The 16,900-nt window shown below is 51.5% G+C and overlaps 1 protein-coding gene across 1 annotated transcript; it reads left to right on the top strand.

Annotated features, from left to right (window-relative positions):
• Positions 1–2,930: 2,930 nt before the first annotated feature.
• Positions 2,931–16,483, top strand: LOC119096687 (putative inorganic phosphate cotransporter). The gene is given in 11 exon segments (XM_037219585.1): positions 2,931–2,940; positions 3,307–3,518; positions 6,562–6,729; positions 6,731–6,796; positions 7,287–7,374; positions 7,721–7,935; positions 8,361–8,510; positions 9,004–9,133; positions 11,175–11,288; positions 14,283–14,410; positions 14,765–16,483. Coding segments are annotated over 11 exon segments (1,473 nt in total). The 3' UTR covers positions 14,957–16,483.
• The last annotated feature ends 417 nt before the right edge of the window (positions 16,484–16,900 follow it).

The raw sequence follows: 16,900 nt of genomic DNA, 5'->3' as shown, positions 1-16,900 counted from the left end.
CTGTCTTTCGATTCGTCGAACCGTTCTGGGGTCGGCTCCAATAGCCTTAACACTCGCTGAACTATTCTCTGACTAAGTTATCCTCGAGCATTACGGCACGGGCTTTGCCGCGAGATTCTGCCGTTGGCCCTAAAATTCAGGATCGCATGTTGGCAACAAGCACTGCTTAGCGTGGGCGCTAATCCCACAAACTTATCCTATCAAAAATGCTCGAACTAGATCCGAAAAACTCACATTGTGACAGCAAATATTCCCTCTCATCACTGCGCGACGATGAGTCAATTTTTGTAAATAGTTAAGGGGGCTGAACCGATGGACCAAGGACCTACCTACCATTTTTTCCTCAGCGAATTTAGCCCACTTTATTTTGACGAAAGACAACTTATGTTTCAAGTTTTTAGCTCATCAAAATTTGTCTGAGCGGCATACTAGTCATGCAGGCGCGTATCTATAGGGAGGGGGAGGGGGGGGGGGGACACTGAAGTCACGTGTCCCCTTTGATGAGGAGAAAGTGAAATTCCCCCTAGAGGACGCCCGGGGGCACTGAAGGCACTCCTATGTGGCAGCCGTGGGCGGCGGCACCTATTTTGTGTTGCGGGGACGGACACAGGGTTAGTCATGGCGAACCTAGATCATTGCAATACTCCGGAGCTTCCTTGTTTTCTTCACAAACATTGGCGCGTCTCATGGCCTTAGTTGTCCTAAGTTTACTGCATCGTTTATCCCCGCTATGTTTGCGATTTCTGTCTGGGGGTGGAAGAAACACCGTTTTTATTTCGAGAGGTGTGCTGTAGCATCGTTAAGCGCGCTGATCTATACGACAAACCCATGTGGTTTGTACCTGTGGGTGGTAAACATCCGGCTAATAAACAGATCCAGCTGCGGGGTTTTAAGGCCAAACCATGAGGCCAAATCACACGTCTTGCACAAATTTCATCTTTTATCCTTGGTTGTAAGGCACAGCAAACCGCGTAAAAACTGCTACTGTATTCAGGTTAAAATTTTTACGCCACACGCGAGCGTCATGCGACATTTGGGTCTGAACTGGGCATCTTTCCCCATTTTCCAGGTCAGCGATGTCATGACATCGACGCTGGTAATCAGAACATAATCACAAGCAGCATTAGCACCAATACCCAATCATGTACAACGACGCCTGCTGAAGAATACAAAACTACCAATGCTTGTATGAGATTGAGGCTGAAAGCAAACTGCTTTAATAAGATGGACACAAATCCGCTGTAGTAAAGCGAAGAGGTTGATGCAACTGTAGTATAGGGAGTGCTTGTACTTTTAACCTAACCGACACAGGCAGTATAAACTGCTGTTGCTCATCTGATGGGAGCGTAAATTTCGCTGATTGAATGTATATCATATTATGTAAGCCATTTTCGTTTCATGTGTGCTAGTTCTTCATTACCATAACACAACACAATGATATATGACCAGCATACAAAATAGGTGTGCCTTTGATGCGTAGATCGCCCATCATCAAATGGTTATCATTATCTATTGCACACGGCAAAGCACTTCTTCCTTGCACACTGAAAGTTTGACTTTTTCCCGAATCCTGACTCCATACAATGGTAAAAGAACGCAGCCAAAAATGACAAGCACATTGACCGCAGGATTCCAGATGAAGTTTATACATTACCCTGACATTGCCTCCCAAAACGTAAGGGATGTTAAAAACAATACCACAGATTTAACCCATGGTGTCGATTTATTAATCCAAGTTTAACTGAGCGTGACTGCTTCCTACGCGACCACCTACGTGACAGCTTCTCCGAACCCGCTGGCTTGCTCTGCACAAAGTACTTCGCAAAAAGAACGTATATTGCCACGCAGGCGCACCAACCGTCGTAGGGGAAGCAAAGCTTCGGCCCGGCACTGAAGTATGCTGACCACGGACGTGACGTGACGAGACGAGCAGTGGTAGGTTCGCCTTCCGGAATACGTGTCTGTACATGGCCCGTCAAAAACGTCATGTCTTTTCGTGCTATTTTGATAAGGGATCTAGGCGAATAGATCAGTTGAACATGCATTACTATAATGAGATGCTGTGTTCAGAATGCTGGTAATGAATTATGTTCGGCGCGGATTCATTTTGAAAATCGGCCCCACAAAGTTTTTGTATTGTTTTCCATATTGTTTCTCATTTCTAGCCGGACTGGATCTTTTATATGAACGAACAACGTTGAGTGATCATGACACCTTACAGCAACACAATGCGGATTTTCAACTTGAAGTAAAACAACTTTAGCTTTGTAGTCTACCATGGGTAGAGGACCAAAGATCGTTTGACATGAAATTTCTCCACGAAGCAGTGAATCAGGGGAATCAATATTATGCCTGAGCTGCTTGGTGAGACAAAGCGTCTGTGCTTAAGTTTGAAGGACAAGACGAAAAGCAAACGTCAAACAGAAAATGGTTTACCCCCAATGTCTCGAGTTACCGCTCGTTTGAGGAAATGATTCTTGAGGTTACGGGGTGAAGTTGGTCCGCTGCATCCTCCATGTCGAAGCAGTACGAAGAAGGATCACAGATGATTGTCTTTGTGTGATAGATCACTTTTCCCAACGCTTTTTAATATGCCAGCCAAAAATACAGGGTGCCGAGCCAACATTGGGGGGGGGGGGGGGGGGTGGGGGGGGGAGACACAACTCAACAATAGAGTTTGGGAGTGGACAGGGCCCTCAAAAAGCATACAAATGGACACCCACACAATGATCACTTGAAAACCGCGTGCCATCGCACCATACATAATATAAGACATTGCACCATGGTGTTGTATGTAGTCGTATCCGACACATTACATCCGAACATCTTCCGCGCACAGCCCAGCGCCGACCGAGGAGGAGCCATGCCTGCTGCACGAGAACCACCAGTACTACGGGGCGCTGACGGACGGCCCGACGGACTTGCTCATGATGCCGAAAGGTGATCCTTGATGGATCACGAACGGTGATCCTTGGCCGGAGCCCGTATTTTGTGTTTAAACGAATGCGTAGCTATGGATCAGAGCTTAGGAAAGAGTATGCGAGGATACAAGACATTATTTCAAACCAGGCGAGATAATCGAATGCATGCATCAAAGCTGTACAGTTTGTAGCAAACCTTGACCTTGAGCTGACCTGACTCCAAGCAGACCTGACCATGATATCATGGGCCAAGAGCTAACCCTGACTAGATCTACGCCAGAACTAGGCTTGTTTACTTTGGCAGGAAAGGTATGACCGATATACTGCCCAAACTCGGGCCGATTTCTAGTCCATAGGAAACATGACCTTGCCGACCTGTCCTCAGGCCGGGGCGCGCGCCACACGCTGGCCCTGTTCGGCTGCCGGGGCCTATTCGTGTCGTACGCGCTGCGGGTCAACATGTCGATGGCAATCGTGGCCATGGTGAACGGCACGTGCGCTGGCTCTGACGGCGACCTACAACAGCACCCCCACCGGCGACGAACGACTTCTGCCCGGGCAAACCGCAGCTGGCAGCTGGGACCCGAGCTGCCTGAGGTCAGAACACACCTGGCCACTCTGGGTGCTCCAGCGCAGCGAGTTCTGGACATTCTAGGGGGGCGTCATCGGACACACTTTTGTCTCAGGACACGGAGAGCCGGGGATAGCTTGGTGAGCACTGGCAAGAAAAGAAATACGACAGTTAACTATTATTATTTAAAATCAATAAAGCACTCAGCCTGGGCCAGCAGAGTAAAGTTATCCCCAGTCGTTATGCATGGGCGATGGTGCTGCCACCCAGCGGCAAGAAGGAAACTCAGCTTACGCATTGCGCTCGGCTGCAAATGGGCGGACCCAAAGGGGGAGGGGGAGGGGGGGGGGGTGTCGCGGGGCCATGACCCCTCTCCCTTTGGCCCCGATGGGGCCCACTGGCTTCGAGGGGGCCCATGACCGGCCCGAACAGGTGCAGTTTTTTCAACACTAAACGCAACAGAACTGGGTATCTCTGGACTTTTAGCTGACCAAGAACAGTTATGAGTGAAAGTGAATGGTCTGTAAGAACTCAACAAATTATTCAATGATTGGAAAAGTTGTAAACTGGAAATTTTAAGCCTCATTACACTGTCTAGGGGCCCCATGCCGTTTCCGGGGGACCTATATGCCCACTTGCAGGATCATTTCGATCGTTAAGGAGCGTTCCACGTTGCCCTTCATTTCTTCGCATTTGCCCGGAGGACCTTGCGCTGTTGTTGGGGCCCTTCCTGTTAGCGTGCCGGGGCACTCTTGTCAATAACGGACCCTCCCACGGATTCTTTCCATTTGCCAGGAAGGCTCTGTGAGCTATAGCCAGGGTCCCATGTCTTAAACTGCCGGAGTCTTCTCGGTGCTCAGGGGGCCCTTCACGTGGATCTCGGTTAAAGTACCGACACACTTGCGGTATACTCATGGGCCCTCTACATTGGTCTAGGGCGTTTCTAATTCCCTGCCACTTGCTTAGGGCCTATACTCTTATCGGAAGCCCATCTGATGGCCTGCTTGCGCACACCCAGCCGTTCGGGGACCCTCCACACTGGGCCTTGGGTACTTATTTCTGAATGTTGGGCCCCATGCTCTTACCGAGGCTTCATCTGTTAACCCGCTCGGGGACACTCGAATGTTCGGGGGTCCACTACATTGTGTCTTGTGTACTTCCTATCTGAATGGAGGGGCCCTACGCATTTGTTGGGGACCCCATCTGTTCACTGCTTCGGCCACACTGGATTGTTCGTGGCCCTATATTTTGGGTCTTGGTGTTTGAATTTAGGACCCCACATTCCCGTCTGGGCCACTCGATTATCTGCTCGGGTATACTCCATCTTTCGGGGGCCCTCCGCACTGGGTTTTCGCTACTTCTTATTTCAATGGGAGTCCCTACGCTCTTGTCGGGCCCCCTTTGATAAGCTGTTCGGACACATTCCATCATTCTGGGGCATTTACAATGGGGTCTTCGGTGTTTCCCATTCGAATAGAGGGCCCTACGCTCTTGTTGGGAGCCCTATATGTTAACCTGCTCGGGCGCACTCGATTGTTCAGAACACTACACATTGCGTCGTGAGCATTTCTTATTTGAAGGATGACCTTAGGTTGTTGGCGGCCCCATCTATTCAGCTGCTCGGGCCGGTGGAGGCTGCAGAGGGTGGGGGGAGGCACGGGACCATGGGATGACCAATAACCATTGTTATCAAAAGTAAGAAGCTCATAAGTAAACGAAGACCGTTCTTCGCTGATTGAAAAAGTGTTGCTTGAGGGAAATTTTGGGGTTTATTACGCTGTCTATAAGCATTACGCTGTTGGTTGCCTGGTCCTATATGTACACCTGCCGGATCAAGCTGATCGCTAAGGAGCTTTCCACGTTGTCCCTGATCTCTTTGCATTTTCTCGTAGGGCTCAATGTGCTGTTGGGACGCTATCTGCCTCCATACCTGAGCACTGTTGATCGATCAGTTTTTCCTCCACGGATTCTTCCCATTTGCCCGAAAGGCTCTAAACACTTTTTTTCCGGGAGCCCCATATGCCAGGGTACACTCAGTTGCTCAGGGACCCTTCTTATAAGTCTCAGGTTCTTTCCACTTGGTTGGAGGGCCTTGTGCTGTTGCTAGGGCTCTTATAAGGTAAGACACCGGAGGCACTCAATGCTCAGGGCGCCCTCTAGTTTGATCGAGGGCTCTTTCCCTTTGGTGTCCTGTTCGGAGGACTCTTCACTCCTATCGAGGCTTGTGTTGCTAATCTACCCGTGCACACTTGATCGCACAGAGGTACTAATCCATGGTCTTGGATAATTCCCCTTTGCTCGGAGGGTCCTGTGCTATGGCCGGGGCTTTATATGTCAGCCTGCCGAGGCAACTACCGATCGTTTAGGGGCCCACCACGTTGGCCTTGCGTCTTTCCGCTTGCTCTGAGGACCCTATACTTGTTGAGGGCCACTTTGTTGGCCTCGCGCGGCACCTTTGATCGCTCAGGTTCCGTCCCTATTAGCCTTGGTGCCTTCGCCTTAGAGCAGCAGCCAAGTATGCGCCGATGAATTTTTACGCGCGATTGCCGAACGTAATTTTACGTGCCACCAACGGCGTATGTGTCATTTCCATTGGCTATTGAGTGTGTGACACTTATTTTACTAATGCACCGTGTTCTTAACATATTTTTAAATGCTGTGATGTGTCATACTTCTCAATGACAAAGGACAAATTCCGCATTAGTCACCAGCCATCAGCTGATTACATCGCCCAGCCGGCTAGCCGTAAATACATAAACTAGGAATGAAGTCCATGCTTGGTTTTGATGGTTGTTAGCAGCCAACTCAAGTTTATTTTGCCTATTGTTCCGGAACGATCTATTGTTCCGGACTGTGAGCTAACTCACACCGCTCCGCAGGACGGCCCGTTCGTCTGGAGCGAGCTGAGGGAAGCGGCGGTACAAGAAGGGAAGGGGCGGTACAATAGGGGAGGGGACTGTGAGCTAACTCACACCGCTCCGCAGGACGGCCCGTTCGTCTGGAGCGAGCTGAGGGAAGGGGCGGTACAATAGGGGAGGGGACTGTGAGCTAACTCACACCGCTCCGCAGGACGGCCCGTTCGTCTGGAGCGAGCTGACCCAAGGCGTGATCCTGAGCGCCTACTTCGCCGGCTACACGGTGTCCCAGGTGCCCGGTGGCCGGCTGGCCGAGCGGGTCGGCGCCGTGCGCACCCTGGCCGGTGGCATCGGCGCCACCGGCCTGCTGACCCTGCTGACGCCCCGTCTGCGCCCTCTACAGCCTCCACGCGCTGGTGGCCGTCCGGGCTCTGCAGGGACTCGCCAGTGTGAGTAACGCCCCAGGCCGGGTACCACGCGTGCTATGGACTCGGTTAGCGTGTCCCCCTCCCCCCGGTGCCCCCTCGCGTGGAATAATGCGTGCTCCTCCTGAGCAGCTGTTGAGGCAGCTACTTCAAATAGCTATGTTGGTTTCAATGCTTGCCGTCCGTCCAGTACAGTGACGGCAAATTGCTAGACGACGCTCGACTTCGTTGACAGACCGTTCACATCACACTGTTTCCACATTTCTTGGGGAAATCTTCTGTGTCATTGCATAATAACGACAATGGCTGTATGTGGTGACATTATATATATATATATATATATATATATATATACATTTAAGACGCTTAAGTACATACTGCATAACGGCCTTTCAAGACAAAACCAGCCAACACTTGTACAAACGCGGACACGATGGACTGTGTGACCCCAGCACTGTCAGGCGCCGCCCTCCCGGCTGCAGCGCCGCCCCTGACCTGACCTCGTCACCTGCAGGGCGTGGTCACTCCGGCCGTGCACTGTCTGCTCGCCCGCTGGGTGCCGCCGCTGGAGCGGAGCCGGATCAGTACATTCGTCTACGTCGGTCAGTGGGCGCGCCGTCGCGTCTCGCGCCGTGCCGCTCTGCAGCGCAGGCCCGGGCTTGGGTCCTGCAGTTGAAGCCCGAGCGCCGGCTTCCCCAATGGAAGGCTTTCATTGAGTTTTACCTGTGCCGGGTCCCACCTGTTAGATACCACATCAGCGAGGCATGACGCACGATTTGGGAAGCTCTTACTTTGAGATTCTTTTCTTCACGCCTGTTCTTGTCGCCTCGCGTGTCACGGCACCTTCCTGCCGTTGGACGCCTCCCTCTTGCTGCCCCACGCCCCCTTCCTCACGCCTCACGCCTCTCTCCTGCGGCCTGGGACGTCACGCGTCCCTGTCTGCGCCAGGCAAGCAGCTGGGCACGGCCGTGACGATCCTGGTGGCGGGCCCGCTGGCCAGCTGGAGCTGGGGCGGCGGCTGGCAGGCCATCTTCTACGTGACAGGAGGCCTCAGCCTGGTCTGGTGTGTGCTCTGGCTACTGCTGGTGCACGAGAGGCCCGCCGACCACCCCCCGCATCACCTTCAGGAGAGCGCGTCTACATCTACACCCTCACCAGGCAGAGTGCGGAAGAGGTAGGTGACCGTGTGCGTGCGTGCGTGCGTGCGTGCGTGCGTGCGTGCGGGTGCACGTGTAAGCGCGTACGTGCGTGTACGCCTCACCTCATGAGAGGAAGCTTGGCATCTTTTCGCGAGCCGCAGTTGGGTGGATGAGTTCCGACGTTCACGTTGATTAATCGAAACCGGATGACAGGTTGTGGCAGGCAAAGCTCTTACAAAGCAAACCTTGCCTAGCAAACGCAAAGTCTGCCCGTGCCTGGCAAGGGATTACTAAAAGTGAGGCTTCATAGACATGCACGTTATTTCAAGTTCCCCCCAATGGCGACAGGCACTGATGTAGGCATGAAACCTGGGTTACGAAACCAGTTACAGCGCGTACCCACATCGCTGGATTTGACCGCATACTGCTGGACCATTTTAGAGACACAGCCCTTGGACTTCCCGTGGAAGCAAGCTCTCCTGTCACGACCGTTCCAAGCTCTGGTCGTGGTCCACTTCTGCGAGAACTGGGGCGACTACCTCATCATGACGGAGCTGCCGACGTACATCAGCACAGCGCTGCGCTACCCACTCAACACTGTGAGGGGCCGCTGCACGCGCGCCACACAGGCCCGTGGTGGCGAGCGCCTGCAACGAGAGCGTCACAACCTGGAACGTTGGTAGAGAGATCCCATTTCGCAATGCTTGTAAAAAGGCACCGAGCATATGAATGTTTATACCCATTTGGTTAAGCTTATCAGTGCTAACTTACCTTTTTGCTTTAGGCTAAACACACAGCAATCTCTCGTACCTACCTCTTGATTCGCATCTCTTCGGACCCGCACTTACTCGCAGGCTCCATCACAGGATGCACGCTAAACTGTCCAACGGTGACGGTGTGCCACCTTGCACGACACAAACAACAAAAACAACAGCGCACCATCATGACCGACACCGTGCCAGATCGAAACGTCGTGACTCCAGATCAGATAACTCGACACCAGATGGGACAACTCGACACCGAATGGGATAAGTCGACACCTAGTCGAGCGGTGTACAACGGAGCCTCAACCTCCGTCCATCCGTCCGGCAGAACGCCATGTTCTCGGCGCTGCCCCAGCTGGCCAAGGTGGCGTTTGCCGTGGGCGTGTCGTTCGTGGCCGACTGGATGGCGCGCGGTCGGCTCAGCCTGACTGCCAACAGAAAGCTCTGGAACTCGGTCGGTAAGTCAGCCAATCACGGGCTTCACGGCGCCTTCAGACGCCTGCTCCGGCCCTGGGTTCGAGTCTTCCTCAGGGAAGTTTTGCGTCTGGCCTGGACCACTGTTGTCAGTCTCGACATGCGTTGACTTCACTCATGATATGTTTAAATTTGATTATTCCGGTGGAGACTATCGCCAGTTATTCATGGATCAAGTGGTTAGTGAACTGCTTACGATATTGAGAGCCTTTGAGCCAGTTTGAATCTTTCTGTACACATTTTCAGACACGTCCCATAGTAGCATGCAAAACCCAAAATGGAGAGAACACCACCAAGACTCACGAGAGTGTACATTTACATAAATGCTGCAATATCCACACACGACAAACTATACACCAAGCCTCACTGTTTAGACAAGGTCCTTCCAAAGCTAATGAGCGACACGACAACGGCAAAAACTACAAATTACAAACTACACCATGACGAAACGTTTTTGTTACGCAAAGGCCTCCACAAAAACTTCCGGCAATGACGATCCTTGGCTTTTTGCAAATTGGAATTAAAAGAGGGATATTGTCACGTGAGATCTGACTATGATGAAATTATCTCCTATAGGGGTTGAGCCGATTTGTTTGGGCAGCATATATGTGCTTGTCAAATCTTAGTCTAAATGGTCATTTCGACTTCCCTATGTAAGATACATGTGACACATGAAAAACAAGCATCAAGTCTTCACCCGACCGTCAAGCTCACCCTGGACGTTACTCACTCATCAGAGGAAGTAACATTTTGGGACGCGCTGGTATAAGTTGATGTGGCCTTCAGATGACCGACGGGATTTTGGACAACACCAAACCATTCAGGAATTACTGTTGACGGTGCACCATGCCTGTCAATGTCAACAAAGAACGTTATTCGCTCGGAATTAAGACGAACCATGAGATTGTCGTCCAGCGAAGACATCAGCTTCCATTTATACCCCAATATCCAGACATTTGCTTAAGGCGAACGGCTATAATTTTTTTACTCGCGCACTTCATCAAGAAGCCGTCCATCCGCTCCAACGTCATCAGCCACCCCAACACCAGCGGCGGCAGCCGCCTAGATCTGAAGATTTTGATAGATTTCTTACTCTTACTTATGTCGATGAGATCATGTGCACATAACTACCCTAACCGTAAAAATAAAAATGTCAATATACGGGATGCGTCGCAAACACAATCAAGAACGTAAAAAACCTATCAGTGCAATCCGGACTTTTGTGAACCTGAGTGGCCATCTGGTAGACGAATGCGTCATGCGTGATCAGCGGGGCTGAAATGAAAATGTTTGACGTCTGGTGTTGTATATCGTGTTTCTTGTGCTATTTGTTTGAGCAAAAGGGAGAATGTCTCTTTCGTAAGGAAGTCAAAGCGACAAATTAGGCTAACATTTAACGAGCATATACTTGTTAAAATACAATGGCTGAAACTCCCAAGACGACCGTTTAATCACAGGCCATTATAACCACCTGACGTGATGGGAATACTCTAGATTTTGTAGAAAAAACAAGGATCATTTTCACCATGGCTCATCTTGTAGTCTATTCCAAACCGATACTTTGTGTACAATTTGTCGCGTGTGGATATTGTAAAATTTGTGTAATTGTGCACTCTGGTGCCTATTTGTGATGTCTTAGGTTTTGTGTGTGACCATGGGCGGTGCCCGAAACCTCTATCAACACATGGCTTCTAACTGTCTAAAAACTCTCAGTAGTGTAAGGTGTTAGTTAGCAGTTCTTTCATGACAAACTGATTGATATGTATTACATTTTCACTGCGCTAAACAACCTTAAAAAAACATTGGATCGCATATAGACTACTCTCTTGTGAATGTCATACACAATGTGATGAGGCCCATCAGGAGTGAACGACACGATGATAAAAACACGCTCTTTAACTTTCATGCTTTATTTGTTTTTTGCCCATCAGCCAGCGTTTATGATCGGTCAGATTAGTCACTGATTGTCAGTGTATGGATTTCCCATGCTTTAGGCAGTTAACGTGTTTTGTGTGTCACACACAGGCCTGTACATTCCGGCGCTGGCGCTGGTTGGAGTTTCCTTCGCAGGGTGCCATGATGCTCTTGTCCTTTCTCTGATGGTCGTCACAGTGGGCTTCAACGGCGGCGTTCTGTCAGGTTAGTTTAGAGGATGAGTCAGAAATAAAACACTAGCCGATGCGACAGTGGGCAATATTTGGACAACACTTAAACAGCAACGACAGGTCGATGTAATTCGTGTGGCTTTTCAGAGGAGTGCGAAGATATCTAGCTCGTGCTCTAGTCGTGCTGGAAAATCAGTTCTCCTGTCGCATTCAGCTATTCATTAGATATTGTTAAATTTTGGTTCCAACGTATCCAGGCAGAAAATTGTGGCAGTATAAGTGAAATTTGCATGCGTTGGGTACTATGCCAAGAACCTTGGTGCGGGTTGAAGAATCTGTAAGAGACAAGGGTTGCGAATCGTCTCTACCAATGTATTCTGATTCATATGAAGACTACCCTCGACGTCGAAAAGGCCCTCCAGACGATGAACAGTGGTGTAACACATACATAGACCCTTGCACCGGCGAGTCAGTGAAAGAAGAATACACTAAAACCTTTGAAGTCTCATGCGGTCAGAAATACGAGGTGGAAAAGTGCGTTGTTACCAGAAAGCCGCCTGAACCCGATCCCCCTTGTTCACCGCCACTTCCCAGGAAGAGGTTTTATAGGCCTCCACCGAAGTGTTGCCAACCCTGCTGCAAACCCGCGATTCCACCATGTCCGCCGCCTGTCAGAAGAGGCTGCAATTCCCCACCGCGTGTTCCCATGTCCGGACAGTTGACGAAGGTAGAGAGCAAGCTCGGCAAATTGGACTGCAGGTTTCGTAACGTCGAAAAAGGCCCTACAAGACGCCATCATAGCTCTCGGTAGGCTTCGCTGAGTGGAACACACCCAAAACATATATGACCTTGTTCCAGTAGCTTCCTGACCGAGCCACAAAATGAAACAGCTCAGCAACATCCGGCAGTTGACAGATATTTGGGTGGTTGTCTTTTCAACGCATATTTGGAACTTCCTAGAAAGCTCGCTATGTTTACCAAAAGGGTTGTAAGTTAAACCAACTCAGCCAGATTTCGTCCTTTCGTAGGGAAGGACTTAGATTGTTCACTGACATTTTACGTCTGCATTATTGTGTTTCGACTCCTGTGTTTTGTATGCTTGCCGCGCAAGACGTCATCAATGCTGCAATATATTGAAGTTGTATTGAAATTTGACCCTGACTGCAGGTTTTAGAAAAATGCATGCGATCTCCAGCCGGTTTCACGCTGATTTAGTTCATAATTACGCAAAGTAAAAACGTGATGCATGTGCTTCACGTTAAAAATGAACCATGCATATGACGCTGCAAACTGACGCTCAAGGTAAACTACAACATTGACACGTGACGAGAACAGATGATTCATTACGCATCAGTTCTTTACGACTTATCTAGGCCCTGCCCAGGGGATGTCATCCGTACAATTTAACACTATCGAAAAGTGGCAACATCGAGCTGCGTGAGAAAAGTGGTAGTCTGGACACAAAGCCGGCATGACGTCATATACAACATATTTGATGACATCAGTGGAGCGGAAACAGCTCATTCAGTCAGCTGGCTGCTGTATCGCCCATTACTTTGAATGTTGGGCATGTCTTTTTGGTGGCGTGCGGACGGCGGTTCACGGTTGGACTGTGAATAAGTGGTTCACAGTTTTGGCATGCCTTTTAAACATACCCGTTAGCTATCCTTGGCCCTGCTCCTGTTTGGACGATTTGCCCTTTGGTTTTCCGAAACGAGGTGTGCCGTCATCAATGCGCGCACCTTACGATATTTTCTGAGGGCTGGCGTGCTACCTGACTGGCATGCTAGCCAACAGTCACCTATTTAGCGTGTTGCAAAGTTGAGCGCAGTCATACTTTGCTGTTGTACAAAATTTCGTTTTCTTTTTTTGTGCCTCAGCAGCCTTCGCTGAGTTCATGAAGCACGTTGAGCTTCAATGTGTATGAGTAAATAGATTTCGCTCTTGACGATTTGCTTCTGCAATCCCCCGAGGTAAAACTTTCGCCATCAGTATGTAATGTATGGAGTCGTCATACCCCTCCATCAGCAGGCTCTATTCACGTCGTCCATGGCATGGATCAGTCCCGGCGAGGACAGTCGACCATAAAAATTCATAAATATCTATGAAGCCGCGTCCACGAGCTTGTTCAGGTAAGACCAGATTAGTACAGGAGCATCATTGTGTATGACCCAACTGTTCTCTCCATGTGTCTAAACACCTAGTAGGCATGCCGATTACCGTTCCACTGATCAAGCCGCCAACGAGGCTGATCCGTCTGCATTGTGGCAATCGGCCACGTGCAGAGATAGCCTCCTTCCCTCTCCATGTGTTCGTGACCGATTGGCGGGGGCGACCTATCACGGTGCAGGGGCGGGAGAACGGTTAACTGTCAGACGGACTAGCCAATAACCATTGTGCACTGGCCCTGTGCCACTGCATACAAAAATATGTAAGTGACGGGTTGCTCCACTCTAAAAATGTTCCACCGCCAAAGCCGAACGCGGTCCGATTCGTGGCGCTCCCAGCCGTTCGCTGCCATGCGGGGGCTCGGCGCCACGCCGCCGCCACGGCGCCCCGTAACCGTGGCAGGAGTCGTACCTTATCTGGGCTGCGTCGGCCGGCCGTGCAAACAACTGCTCCGGGTAATAAGGCCAGCAGGCCAAGCTACGCGGTACAGCGCGTTCCAGGTCATCGCCTCAAGTATCGGTCGAGGGTTCAGGCCCCATTCGCTGAGTGAAGAGTCCCGCCGCGACTGCTGCTGGCGAAGCCGTACCTCCGCTGACTGAGGTGCATGCGACCGAGTCTGCTCCGCCGACTGCTCAGTCTTAAAGATCACAACTCGTGACACCAGCCATCTCCGAAGGCGAGAGGGTGTATGAGTATGCGCCGGCGTGTCCCTTCCTTCACTGACTCACGCGAATGATGGGAATGACGGGAACCTTCACGGACGGGAATGTCTCAGTTCTACGCACGATTCGTAACACTAGGCGCTCGTCACGCCTCACCACGCCCTCCACCAGTAATCCCCCCCCCCCCCTCCCGACAGGCTACAACATCAACCACATGGACCTGGCGCCCAACTTTGCCGGCACGCTCATGGGCCTAACCAACTGCGTGGCCACGCTGGCCGGCGTGCTCGCGCCGTTCCAGGCAGGCTACGTCCTCAACCAGCAGGTGAGCACGTCCGCTACGGCCGGCGAGTACGCCCGACCCGGCTGCAGGAGGCCACACGAGAGGCGGCACGGAAGAGCGCTGCACGAGCTATTAGTTTGAAGTGATGGTCCATTGCTGTCAATGTCACAATGTGCGATTTACAATTTCGTTTGGCCCGAGAGAGCAAGAGGTCTGCTAATGAGGCACGCCTCAGTCCGCCAGACGGTGCATGACGGGGCCCTCTTCCATGTGTGGATGGAACGAGCAGCGGTCCCAGTTGGAACGTCTCGTCTCATTGCCGTCCTAGTTGTTGGATGTGAAACATCTAATAGTGCCCACAGCGTTCCCGATCTGACAGTCCCTGGTGCTCCTCAGCCATCCCTGGCCAACTGGCGAACGGTGTTTCTGACGGCGGCCGGTCTTTTCGCCTTCGGCAACACCGTATTCTGCCTGTTCGGCTCGACCCAGCTGCAGCCCTGGAATGACCCCCTGCCGACGCCCTGTCTGCTGGTGGAGGAGGACCAGCAGCAGATCCAGCGCAGGGTCCGGCAGACGGCTGTCCTGTAACCACAGTGTTCGTGACCCCACACAAAGGCGCTCCGAGTGGACGATCACGGGTCCATTTTGTATGCTTCCAGAGGCGTATCCAGGCTTTGGTATCGGGGAAGCTGCTACGGCTACGGCTATGGAATGGCTTTGGTATATAGGGCAGCGCATCACTGCCGCATCGTTGATTAGTCTCGTCTTACGGAGGTGTTGCCAGTAGTTTAGAGGCCACAACTCCTGATCGCGATACGATGTGCCCGCGGTTCGCCATTGTCGCCACCCACAGCAGCCACCCCACTGATGAGGGCGGGGTGTGACGGCTCCGGCTCGCCTCTCAACGGGGAACCTTCAGCCGGCTCGCAGCGGACTAAGCCGCGGGTGCAGTGGCAGCGGTGCCAGACCGATGCCAATGGCGTCCTGTCGCCGCCGTACTTAAGGAGCGGCCACTCGCCCCCGCCTGGTACGCTAGCGCCTCGTGCCAAGCTCCAGCGCCTCGCCAGCGCCTGGTGCGCTGGCGCTGACGCCAAGCGCCAAGCAAGACAGTATGCTTTGAGCGGGCCAGCTGTAACCAGATGCGCGGGGCAAGTGGTCTGCGGGTCTGTTGATTGTGATCTGTGGGTCTGTTGATGTCGCCATTCATCATGCGCGGTCGCTTCGCTTTCGATGACAATTTGTGGATGAAAGCTCCATGGCTGAGAAGCAAGAGGCCGCGAGACAAAGGCTTCTCCACAGAAGAACGGGAGAACAAGTGCTACCGCTTATTTCGTAATTTAACATTATGCGCCAGTAGCCTCTCACGAATGTCATCTTGGAAGCGATTAAATAGCGCAGAAATCGCTCAACCAAGGCTACTAACGAGACGGTGGGGTCCCAGGAAAGAGTTACGCTCATGCGTGTGTGACATGCAGCTCGAATTAAGTCGATGATGTTCACGGCGCACAGGTCTCAAAGGCATCCAGCCGTAATGCGGGAGTATCTTTACCTGATCGCGAGAGATAAGCGAGAACACAGACATGTACGATGGATCATTGACTTCGCTGAGATGTGCATGATTGTGCAAAGCCGCTTGCGTTGTGTGTTTAACGACATGATTTGCCTTCCGACGTACTCCAGCTGAATGACCTCTCGTTTGGCTTGTCGCTTACGTTTGATTTTTAGACGAGTACCTGTTACTGCGCGTAGCTCTATTTCGCCATCAGGCCACATGGGCCTGCCGACGAGAGACGTGCTCTAGATACACCGCAGGATGTACTCACCTCACTCGTCGAGCGCTGGGCGAGCTTCCGTGTCGCTCAGGTAATGCCACTGGGCATTACCACACCGTTATATTATGGTATATGTATTTGTATTGCCGTCGCGAACTTGCCGACAGGAGATGTGACCAGCCATGTCTACGTGGCGAGTGCTGTTGATCGCTGCTCTGTGATATGCAAAGCATATTGGGGCAATATGCTGTTGCCATGAAATCGAGCTTTGTTATTAACTTTCGAGGAAGGACGTTTGGGAAATGCTGTGTTTGCAATGCTATCACGCTTATGGTCCCACATAGCTGGAAATATATCAGTTAGGTTCCGTATCCAATGCACGATTCAGAAAAGAAACGTGAGTGCCCGCTGCTAACCATGATAGCCCCTGATGAATTTGAGAGCTGCTTATTCGCGCATGCCTGTGATTTTAGGAGCTGTTTCCACCAAGTCGCCAAGCCAAACCGATGCACCATCAGAATAGGATTTAATCATGGTCGCCGTATGGTCATAAGCCAGAGCGTGAGCGCATACTCCGAGCATATCACACCTAACCGGCCTGTCTGTGACGTCCCGTCCACTGGTCCATTCGTCCCGCGCGCGTCATATGACCTGGCGCAGGCAAATACTTGTTCAGATGATCTAGCGCGGGCAAATACTTGTTCCGATGACTAGCACAGCAAACCGGACCAAGCCTTTTCCCGCTCCGCGGCCGAGCGCA

The sequence above is a fragment of the Pollicipes pollicipes genome, unplaced genomic scaffold (assembly GCF_011947565.3).
Source record: "Pollicipes pollicipes isolate AB1234 unplaced genomic scaffold, Ppol_2.1 Scaffold_2136;HRSCAF=2495_pilon_pilon_pilon, whole genome shotgun sequence".
Classification (NCBI taxonomy): domain Eukaryota; kingdom Metazoa; phylum Arthropoda; class Thecostraca; order Pollicipedomorpha; family Pollicipedidae; genus Pollicipes; species Pollicipes pollicipes.
Note: the sequence above shows the minus strand (reverse complement) of the source record. Positions and strands in the feature narration are given on the sequence as shown.